Raw genomic sequence first — 11,385 nt, 5'->3', positions numbered from 1 at the left:
TGGAAGAAGCAAGATCTCACTATCGAATGGCTGTAAAACTGGGCTTAGCTCATGTCCGAGGCAAGTAATATATACAGTAACGGAGATTGTGTATCCATAGGACATGAATGTATATTACACAAAGTACCAGAATTAATCTCCGCTTTCTCACAGCTGGGTGCGAGCCCATAGCGTTAGGAGCAGCTCTATGTCCATCACGGATGTGGCCAAGAAAATAAAGGACGGCTTCTACCAACATATATTAGTCATGGTTGGTGCTGGAATCAGCACAGACAGTGGGATCCCAGATTTCAGGTAAAGCATGGGTGTAAGATGGAAATCATATACTGATCCCTATAGGCATAGCAGCATCCTATGCTGCACCATATGTTAGCACTATATACTGTAGGTTATGCCTGATCAATATATTTATGAATACTAGCAATTTAAGATTTTGTCTACTGCAGAATGTAAATGATCACTGGATTTATAAAGTGCATAAAATATCAAAATAATTGTAATATTTAAAAAAAAAACATTATATAGAAAGCTCTCCCAGTCTGATTGATGACCATAGATGAAAGACCAGATCAGGTCAAAGATCCCGGCAGATATTTGATGTCTAAATGTCACAGATCAAACATGAACATAAGTTGTTGAGAAAATCTCAATATATGGCCAACTGAAAGGGAATCTGGAAGCAGGATTTCACCCCAAACTATTTATATGTGCATGTAGCTCTTTCAAAGACAAGTCCAGCAATACCTTCACATGACCAGTCTGTTCCTCCATTACTGAGAAATCTAGATTTTAATTGATATGCAAATGAGGCTGAGGGACTATGGTAGATCTGAAGCCTCAGTCACTCCAGCTCGATTTCCCGTCCAGAGCTGCCTCCTCTTGATTGACTGGTGATGACTCCTTTGTCTGAAGTCACACGGCATAGAGGCTGTCGGTCAAGAAGGAGGAGACGGCTCTGGGCGAGGAATAGAGCTAGAGTGATGGAGGCTTCAGATCTACCATAGCTCTGAAGCCTCATTTGGATATCAATTCAAACCCTGATTTCTCAGTAACGGAGGAAAGGACTGTCCATGTAAAAGTATTGCTGGACTTGTCACTAAAAGCGCTGCATGTACATATAAATAGTTTGGGGGTGAAATCCTGCTGACAAATTCCCTATAAAGAGAACCTGTCACTTGCCAAATGTATGTAATTTTTCCCACCAGATTTATAGCCCCTGCCAGGTCTGTGCAAGATGCATTTGATCAACCATTAGTCTTTTATCCCATTTGTTTCTTTCTTGCTCCAGGTCTCCTACTAGTGGACTGTACAGTAAACTGCAGGAGTATTCCCTCCCATATCCTGAAGCTATATTTGATCTCGGCTTTTTTTTACGTGAACCCAAACCCTTCCTGCGTCTGTCCCAAGAGCTGCTACCGGGACGCCATCATCCCAACTCAGCGCATTACTTTCTGCGTCTGCTACATGACAAAGGAGTATTGCTGCGACTGTACACACAGAACATCGATGGACTGGAGCGAGGTGAGGGGCTATAACCTAGTCATGCAAACCTCTACCCTGGACAGGTAGCATGGAAACCCCGCATTGTGGGTGTCCTGTAAGACGGGGCGCGTATGATGCAGTCAATTGTTTGGACAAAATTTCACCCTTTTTTTTTTCAGTAATACTGATCCTTTATTATTACAAGACAAGAAATCCGCTAGAATGTAGACAAAGGGTCTTTTTATGTCCTCCCACCTTTGTAACATTTTTTGGGATTAGATTAGACTTTAAATGTTGTAGATCAAAGTGTCCATATATTAATATATATTATATTAAAAATTGTCGGTACCCTTCTGTTGAAGTAAGAAAAACCCACGTTTGTCGCTGACATTTTGGAAAGTTCCTTCAACTTCTATCTATCAGTCTGTAGAAAACGGACAGTACAAGGATCGCATCCAAATGCTGTCAGATTTTTCACTCACCCATAGACATGCATTGCCGATTTTGATCCAACAACACAGTGGGGAAAAAAAGTATTTAGTCAGCCAGCAATTGTGCAAGTTCTCCCACTTAATAAGATGAGAAGCCTGTAATTGACATCATAGGTAGACCTCAACTATGAGAGACAAAATGAGGAAACTAATCCTGAAAATAACATTGTCTGATGTGGAAAGAATTTTTTTTAAAATTTTGGTGGAAAATAAGTATTTGATCAATTACAAAAGTTCATCTCAATACTTTGTTATATATCCTTTGTTGGCAATGACAGAGGTCAAACGTTTTCTGTAAGTCTTCACAAGGTTGGCACACACTGTTGCTGGTATGTTGGGCCATTCCTCCATGCAGATCTCCTCTAGAGCAGTGATGTTTTGGGGCTGTCGCTGGGCAACATGGACTTTCAGCTCCCTCCAAAGGTTTTCTATAGGGTTTAGATCTGGAGACTGGCTAGGCCACTCCAGGACCTTAAAATGCTTCTTATGAAGCCACTCCTTCATTGCCCTGGCGGCGTGCTTGGGATCATTGTCATGCTGAAAGACCCAGCCACGTTTCATCTTCAATGCCCTTGCTGATGGAAGGAGGTTTGCACTCAAACTCTCACAATACATTGTCCCATTCATTCTTTCATGTACACGGATCAGTCGTCCTGGTCCCTTGGCAGAGAAACAGCCCCAAAGCATGATGTTGCCTCCGCCATGCTTCACAGTAGGTATAGTGTTCTTTGGATGCAACTCAGCATTCTTTCTCCTCCAAACATGACAAGTTGTGTTTCTACCAAACAGTTCTACTTTGGTTTCATCTGACCATATGACATTCTCCCAATACTCTTCTGAATCATCCAAATGCTCTCTAGCAAACTTCAGACGGGCCCGGACATGTAATGGCTTAAGCAGGGGACACGTCTGGCACTGCAGGACCTGAGTCCTTGCTGGCGTAGTGTGTTACTGATGGTAGCCTGTGTAACATTGGTCCCAGCTCTCTGCAGGTCATTCACTAGGTCCCCCCGTGTGGTTCTGGGATTTTTGCTCACCGTTCTTGAGATCATTTTGACCCCAGGGGCTGAGATCTTGTGTGGAGCCCCAGATTGAGGGAGATTATCAGTGGTCTTGTATGTCTTCCATTTTCTAATTATTGCTCCCACAGTTGATTTCTTCACACCAAGCAGCTTGCCTATTGCAGATTCTGTCTTCCCAGCCTGGTGCAGGGCTACAATTTTGTTTCTGGTGTCCTTCAACAGCTCTTTGGTCTTCACCATGGTGGAGTTTGGAGTGTGACTGAGGTTGCAGACAGGTGTCTTTTATACTGATAATAAGTTCAAACAGGTGCCAGTACTACAGGTAATGAGTGGAGGACAGAGGAGCCTCTTAAAGAAGAAGTTACAGGTCTGTGAGAGCCAGAAATCTTGCTTGTTTGTAGGTGACCAAATACTTATTTTCCACCAAAATTTGAAAAAAATTTCTTTCCAAATCAGACAATGTGATTTTCAGGATTTGTTTTCTCATTTTGTCTCTCATAGTTGAGGTCTACCTATGATGTCAATTACAGGCCTCTCTCATCTTTTTAAGTGGGAGAACTTGCACAATTGGAGGCTGACTAAATACTTTTTTCCCCACTGTATCTAACAATTGTCCGTGATTTTGCAAGGACCACTTGGTTTGAAGAAAAAATTTGCCATGTGAATAGCCTCATAGAGTCTCATAGAGGTACGAGTGCTATCCGTGAAAAAAAATGGATAGCGCTTGTACGGGAATAACTGACGTGTGAATGAGGCCTAACTCTCTATAAGACTTCTGCACCCGTCCACAGGTATTTTGGCCCACTCCTTATGAGCAAATTACTCTGGCTGGCTCATCTACGTTCCCATGATGAGCTTTGGTGAGTTTTTTGATGTTTCAGAATTTCCTCACCATTTCTGTGCTTAATTTGTAAATTAGGGTACTTCCCGTATTTTGAGGACTATAAGACGCAGCGGACTATAAGACGCACCTCATGTTTTGGGGTGAAAAATAGGGAAAACAAATGTTTTAAATAAAATGGTGGTGAGTCGTATAGTCCATTTTAACAGTAGCTTTCGGTGGCCATTTTCCCGGAGCCCGCCGCAGAGAAATCATTGGAAAACTGCACTTTGCGCACTGGCGTTGACATCCTATGAGAGCCCAGGACTCGCAGCATGGCCCCACTCCTGCCGCTGCCGGCCTCCTGAAGCAGCGACCCTGCCTCCTGTGACCCTACTCCACCGCAACCACCCCTCAGTAAGCTCACTTTAGATTATAAGACGCTCCCTCATTTTCCTCCCAAATTTGGAAGAAAAAAGTGCGTCTTATAATCTGAAAAATATGGTACATTTTTATCAATGTGTGTTTGAATGTATGCGTTTTTATCGTGTTTTCATTGCATTTTTGACTCTTGTTGCTGTTTAAATAAAGCTGCTTTGTTTTTGATACTTCTGGTATTTGGTTTTGACAAAACTTTATTGATGCAGTCATGTTCGTATTACATGCGTTTTTGATGCATATCTGCTGCGGAAACACACTACAAATTCGAAAGTGTTTTTTAGCTGAGGATTTTTCACATCTAATGCAAGTCTATGGGGAAAATCTGCACGTAAAACTCAGCGTACCCACAAGAGAAATTGACATGTGGATTTGAAACACGCACCGCAGGTCAGTTTGCACTGAGTATAAAAAAAGCACAGTGAGCGTGAGATTTCTATAAATCCCATCCTCTCTGCCGAAACTGAGAGATGCTGCGTTTTTGATGCAGCAAAAATACGCAGCATTAAAAGCTCATCGTGGGCGCACAGGCCTGAAGGACGCCTTTGCAGGTTTCAGCTCCTTCGAGAGATGATCAATAGGATTGAGATCAGGGCTGATAGAAGCCACCTCAGAATAGTCCAATGCTTTTCTCTTAGTCATTCTTGGGTGTGTTTGGGCCATTATCCTGATGGAGGATCCATGACTTGCGACTCAGACCAAGCTTTCTGACACTGGGCAGAAAATTGTGTTCCAGAATACCTTGATGGTCTTGAGATTTAATTGTACACTCCTAGAAGCTTTGTGGCTTGTCAATATGCATTTTGGCAAATTCCATCTCTTTTTTTTACGATTTGCTTTCAACAGTGGTTTCCTCCTTGGTCATCTTATATGAAGTCCAGCTTGGATCTTGAATCTCTTTGGAAATTGTTATGGGCTCTTTGGTTGCCATTTGTATTATCCATCTCTTCAATTTGTCATTAACTTTCCTCTTGTGGCCACGTCAGGGAAGATTGTCTACAGTCCCATTGACCTTAAACTTCTGAATCATATCTGCAACTGTAGTAACAGGGACATCAAGCTGTTTGGAGATGATTTTATAGCTTTTACCTTTAACAAGTTCAGGGTTGGACATATCATTGGAGCAACCTATGCAGTCACACAGGGGCCCGAGAGGTAAGGGGGCCCCTTTATACCTCCAAAGCAGTTGGAATTTGGCATTTTGATGAGTGATTGGACTGCAATAAACCTATATATTGTTCCTGCACAGGGGCCCTCTTCTGCCCCTGTCCGCCATTAAACAAGTTTGTCCATAAATTTCTTTCTAATCTCTTGACACAACTTTCTCCTTAGCTTTATTTGGGCCTTGTTCAGAGTGGTACACACCATGATACCAAACAGCACATTGACTACTTTTCACCCTTCAAATAGGCAGAGTGACTGATTACAAGTTACACCTTAGTTTTATATGTTCCTATGGTCAAATAATTTTCAGTCTTTTCTAGGGGTGCCATCATTTTTGTCCAGGCCATTTTCTGTAGTTTTTTTATTTTAATTTTTCTGTTGAACCACAATTCAAAAGCAATGTCTGATTTTTATTAGTTGATATTCAAGTTATTTCAGTGATCATTGTGAGTTTTTCTCACTTTACTGGACGAGTACCAACAATTTTTGTCCATGTGTGTATATTTACTGAACCTCCCATACTACATATCACTGGATTTGACAAAATATCCTATAAATAATCATTGATAACACTATATCTTCAGTTTTGTATTTCAGCTGCAGGTATTCCCGCTGAGAAGTTGGTAGAAGCCCATGGCTCATTTGCATCATCCACATGTACAATGTGCCTCAAAGAGTACCCCGGGGAGACCTTCAGTGTAAGTGGTACTGTGCCCGTTGTGCCGTATGCTGTGGTGGAAATACGGTAATAATAGCCATTTTGTATTCTTTGGGTGTCTCTTATGCAAAACATTTACCTTCGAAATTCTATTTTTCTGTTCTCCTTTATGAACGGGACGGATTTCCCTGCATGATGGGCACAAATGATGCCTGATAGACCTCATTGACCATAATGCGGTCCATCTGGTTTCTGTGATGGTGCTTATGCTTTTACCAGAAAAAATAGAGCAATATACACTATTTCTTCAGTCTTTTATCCACCATAGATACTGATCATTATAGAAATACTAGCCTAGTTGTTCACAGCAACCACAGCGGGCAAACTTAAGGACGTGAGCGACTATGACATAGGTGAAAGTGTGATGGCCACACAACTGAATCAGAGCATCTCCAAACCTGCCAGTCTTGTGGGGCATTCTCATTGCTGTGCAAGTGTTAGAACCTACAAAAGAGGTCTCGGAAAGGTCGTCCTGTGAATTGGTGACCAGGTCATGTCCATCCAAGAATCATTGAGTAGACAAAAGGTTACCACGTCTGGTCTAGTCCCACAGAAGAGTTTCTGTGGTACAAATTGCTGAAAAAGTTAATGCTGGTTGTGGTAGAAAGTTATCAGAACTCACAGCACATCACACCTTGTTGTGTATGGGGCTGAGTAGCCACTGCCCAGTAGGTCTGCCCATACTAACATTGCCCACTCTGAACGTGTCACCATTGAATGTGAACATCAGAACTGGAGCATGGGACAATGGTAGAAGCCGGCGTGGTATGATTTATTATTTATTTATATAGCACCATTGGTTCCATGGTGCTGTACATGTGAAAAAGGGTTACATACAAAATACACATATAAATTACAATGAAGAGAGTAACAATGATAGACTGGTACAGAGGGGCGAGGACCCTGCCCTCGTGGGCTTACAGAATACAGGATGGTGGGGAAGGAGACAGTAGGCTGGGGAGTTGCGGAAGCTCCGGCAGTGGTGAGGCGGCAGTGGAGTTAGTGCAGGCTGTAAGGTTTCTTCAAGAGATGGGTTTTCAGGTTCCATCTGAAAGTTCCCAATGTTGGAGACAATTGGACGTGTTGGGGCATAGGATTCCAGAGGACGTAGGATTCTTGGGAGAAGTCTTGGAGGTGATGGGTTGAGGATAGTATAAGTGTAGAGGAGAGAAAGAGGTCTTTAGAGGACCGGAGATGACATGTTGGATGATATAGCAAGATTAATTCGAAGATTACGGATAGCTTTGTAAGTCAATATTAGTAGTTTGAACTGGATACGTTGGGGAATTGGGAGCAAATGAAGGGATTTGCTGAGGGGAGAAGCAGAGGAGAAAGGTGAATTAGTCGTGCAGCAGAGTTAAGGAGAGACTCGAGGGTTGTGAGACTGTTAGCAGGAAGGCCACAGAGGAGGATATTGCAGTAGTTGAGGTGGGAGATGATGAGGGCATGCACAAGCATTTTAGTATATTCAGAGTTGAGGAAAGATGGATTCTGGAAATATTTTTGAGCTGGAGATGACAGGGGGTGGCGAGAGGTTGGATGTGCGGTATGAAGGGCAGAGTCAAGGGTTACTCCGAGGCGGCGGACTTCCGGTACAGAGGAAAGCGTGATATTTATTGTGATAGACAGATCAGGTAGGGGAGTTAGGTGAGATGGAGGAAAGATAATGAGTTCTGTTTTGTCCACATTGAGATTTAGGAAGCGTAATTAGAAGAAGGAGGATATGGCTGATAGACACTCCGGGATTCTGGCCAACAGAGAGGTGACGTCTGGGCCAGAGAGGTAGATCTCAGTATCATCAGCATATAGATGGTACTGGAAGTCATGGGATTTTGAGTTGTCTCAGACCAAAGGTATAGATTGAGAAGAGAAGGCGATCCAGAACAGAGCCTTGAGGGACACAGACAGAGAGAGGGCGGGATGAGGAGGTAGAATGGGAAAGGGAGACACTAAATGAATCACGTTTTCTTTTTCATGATGTGAAGAGCTAGGTGCTGTGCTTCACTTACCTGGAGAACAGATGGCACCAGTATGTACGGTGGGAAGAAAGCAAGCCAGTGATGGCAGTGTGATTCTCTGGGCAGTGGTCTGCTGGGGTACCCTGGATCTGGGCATCATGTGGATGTTTCTGTGACACATACCCCCCTACTTACACGCTGTTACAGACCGTGTGAATGTCTCTATGGCTCCGGTATGCCTCAGTAGCTGTGGCCTCTTTCAGGAGGCTCATACTCACAACCACATTCTATTAGTGCATGTTCACATGTGCAGGATTTGTTTATGACAAATCAGATGTGTTTTTACTGGATTAAAATCCAAGCAAAATGTTGAAGTCTTAATTTTTGCATTTTTACAGGATGCTGTAATGAAGTCTGAAGACCCTCGCTGTTCAGCTTGTGGTGGTCTCATCAAACCTGACATCGTCTTTTTTGGAGAACAGCTACCTGCCCGATTTTTCCTGCACCTGACCGATTTTCCCAGAGCAGATCTTCTGATTGTCATGGGCACATCACTTGAGGTCATACAGACACAAGAAAAGTATATTGATTTGCTTAGTCCCGATGTACTTATTAGAAATCACACATTAATGGGAACCTGCAAGCTGATTCATGCACAGGCTTCATCATTCCGACTCCTGTTTTACAAACATTATATATATATATATATATATATATATTTTCCTCTGAACCGCTGGCATTTCAGAGTAAAAACAGCTGAAAGCGCATCCGAGGTGACTAGTCCAAGAGGCATGTCCCTGCCAGCGTCTCTCCCTCCCCGCTCATATACTGACAGGTCTTTACCTCTGTGTATAAGGAGAGACCTATCATTGTAGCTGAGTGTTTCAGAGTAACATATATATCTTTGTAATGCAGGAGCCGGCCTCTGATTTTGTGGCCTGTGGTTCGGGCAGCATGAATCATATAGATTAGATCAGTGGGCTGAAATCTTCATATTTTATACAACAGTGTTGTACCAGGATAGTTTGCAATCCTATCTATTCTCATACAGATAGAGAAGGGCCATTTCATTGATAGACAAGTAAGCTACCACTATGTTTTATGGGGGAGAGCCTAAAAACTCCTTGCAGATGTTGTCCTTGGTGGGATTTGAACCCAGGACCTCAGCGCTGCAAGGCTGCAGTGCTAACCACTGAGCCAACGTGCAGTGCTAACTACTGAACCACCATGCTGCAGATAGATGTTTAGTCTCATAAAACTCTTCTAAGGAAAGATCAAGTTATTTTAATCTACTTTAAAGCCTGTTTTTATCAAGTATCTAAAACATATCTGATTTTGTAGGTGGAACCTTTTGCCAGCCTGGTGTACGCTGTGCGGAGCTCTACACCACGAGTCCTCATCAATCGGGACCCCGTGGGACATTTTCTGGACAATTCAGATGGGCTCAGTGTAGTAGAGTTAGGAGAGGTCACCAGCGGGGTGAAGAGACTTGTACAACTACTGGGATGGGATCGTGAACTGCAGGAGATAGAAAAAAATAACAAGGTATGTAAAAGGAAAGGACGACATTGTACTATTACAGGTGGTGGGACAGCATCCCTATCACATCACTTTCATATTATTTTCGGCTGCTCTTCTTTGTTTTCCAGAAATTTGTAAGTGAAGACCTTCATCCATGACGGGAATAAACCTGAGGCCAATCTGCTGGGGATTGGATGACATTTCCGGCCGTATTTGTAATGTTCCTGTGAGATATCAGTCACATACATAGTGGGAGGTTGTCTAGGTCTCGGACATTGCTGTCTCTCTCTTATATGTGGGGGGAGATGTAGTTTTGTCCGTTGTGTATTTTTAATACAAGGAAATTAGGAAGCTTTATTGTAAGGACATAAAAGGGATAACTATGGGGTGAAAAAGTAGCAGTCACACTCTGGTACCTAAGGAGACCACATTTGATGACCACATTAGACCACATCAGTATTATAAATGACACATGGTAGCTTTGGGCCCTATACAAATTTTGCATTGTGCTCCAAGAACTTGACATTTTGCCTCTGTTCCCATACCTTAAAGGGGTTGTCCACTACTTGGACAACTCCTTCTGAATCCCTAGGTTTGCCCCCAGTAAAATAATAATACATATACTCATCTGCGGTGCTGGCGCCATTCCAGCGGTGTTGGCACTGGTACTCCGGGGCTCACTTGACATTGTGTCATGCAATCACTGCGGCCAATAAGCGAAGCGTCCACTCCACTATCCCCACTTTTGGACAAATCACATACATTCATAGGAAGTAAGAACTGCAGCTGATCTCAATATCTGTGGATATATGGGATTCGTCTGAAGTCAGTGAAACCAGCGCTGATTGGCCACAGGGATCATGTGACCTAACAATGTCACACGATCCCTGGGGAGCCAGTGCTGACCCTGCTGGAACGGCGCCGGCACCAGAGGTGAGTATAAGTGTTATTATTTTACAAGGAGGAAAGATATGGAATGAAAAGGGTTGACCGAGTAGTGGACATCCCCTTTAATACTGTGACTTGTGGATGGAGGCTGCACACTTTACCTGGAAGATATGTTTTCCGTGTAAACAGCACCAGGACACTTTTTACAATAAACTTGTGAATTTTTTAGTATTTTATATCTCTGTTTATAATTATTTACATGTTCAAGAAAAAAAGTAAGTGAACTCTTTGGCCTCACATTTATCGTATTTCTTTGTGCCGCCTGTCATTCAAATGCATTTCGGGACTTTGACAGCTTGCTGTGCATAGATGCATTGCCGAGCGAGCTGTCAGTCATAGTGCCGGAGATGTTTTGTCTCCCACCTCCACTCACAGTGTAGTAAGTGCTGCTGTGATTGTGACTGCTCTGTGAACTGCCCCCGTGACTGAAAGCCGGCGGCTCCCGGAGAAAACAAGTTCATTTTTCTCTTGGTATTTTTACTTTCAATAAGGCTACTGGACAACATTGTAACACTCCTCACCTACTGATTAACCCTATATCTGCAGGTAATTAGTGTTTTCCGAGGTGAAAGTCTCCCTTTAAGTTCTCTGTCCTGACCAGAGCACTTAACACATTATTTGCATATGAATGAAAACGCTTATTACCATGGATTGCAGAAGCAGAGAGCAGATATAAAGGTGTCCATGGTTTAAAATTTCAAAGACCTGCGTGCCCATATGTGCGGTTTAGGGGTTTATCTTACCAAGAGATTCCCTTTAATTGCTGTTCATTTATAGACATGTATATTTTAGTTCACAAAGCGGTCACTAAACAGTTTGACGG

General features: G+C 42.9%; 1 protein-coding gene across 2 annotated transcripts; it reads left to right on the top strand.

Annotated features, from left to right (window-relative positions):
• The first annotated feature begins 6 nt into the window (after window positions 1-6).
• LOC141191429 (NAD-dependent protein deacetylase sirtuin-3-like) lies at window positions 7-9,945 on the top strand. Of its 2 annotated transcripts, none has more exons than XR_012265420.1 (7): window positions 7-60; window positions 154-294; window positions 1,289-1,521; window positions 6,015-6,115; window positions 8,492-8,673; window positions 9,435-9,638; window positions 9,743-9,945. XR_012265420.1 is itself a non-coding variant. In XM_073661320.1 (7 exons), the coding sequence occupies exons 2-7, from the start codon at window positions 188-190 to the stop codon at window positions 9,770-9,772; spliced, it is 837 nt and encodes a 278-aa protein (XP_073517421.1). In that variant the 5' UTR covers window positions 7-60; window positions 154-187; the 3' UTR covers window positions 9,773-9,945. The 2 variants fall into 2 exon arrangements, 1 of the variants encoding a protein (XP_073517421.1); XM_073661320.1 differs by having other exon boundaries at window positions 8,492-8,653.
• Window positions 9,946-11,385: the final 1,440 nt, after the last annotated feature.

This window comes from Phyllobates terribilis, unplaced genomic scaffold (assembly GCF_046119375.1).
Source record: "Phyllobates terribilis strain yellow unplaced genomic scaffold, ASM4611937v1 Scaffold_41__1_contigs__length_11206878, whole genome shotgun sequence".
Taxonomy (NCBI): Eukaryota; Metazoa; Chordata; class Amphibia; order Anura; family Dendrobatidae; genus Phyllobates; species Phyllobates terribilis.
This window is presented reverse-complemented; position numbering and strand designations above follow the sequence as displayed.

Coding starts and splice junctions, on each gene's coding strand:
- LOC141191429 (XM_073661320.1), top strand. CDS start 188: ATGTCCATCACGGATGTGGCCAAGAAAATAAAGGACGGCTTCTACCAA. Junction 6,116..8,491: donor ACCCCGGGGAGACCTTCAGT/GTAAGTGGTACT, acceptor GCATTTTTACAG/GATGCTGTAATGAAGTCTGA. Junction 8,654..9,434: donor TCATGGGCACATCACTTGAG/GTCATACAGACA, acceptor CTGATTTTGTAG/GTGGAACCTTTTGCCAGCCT.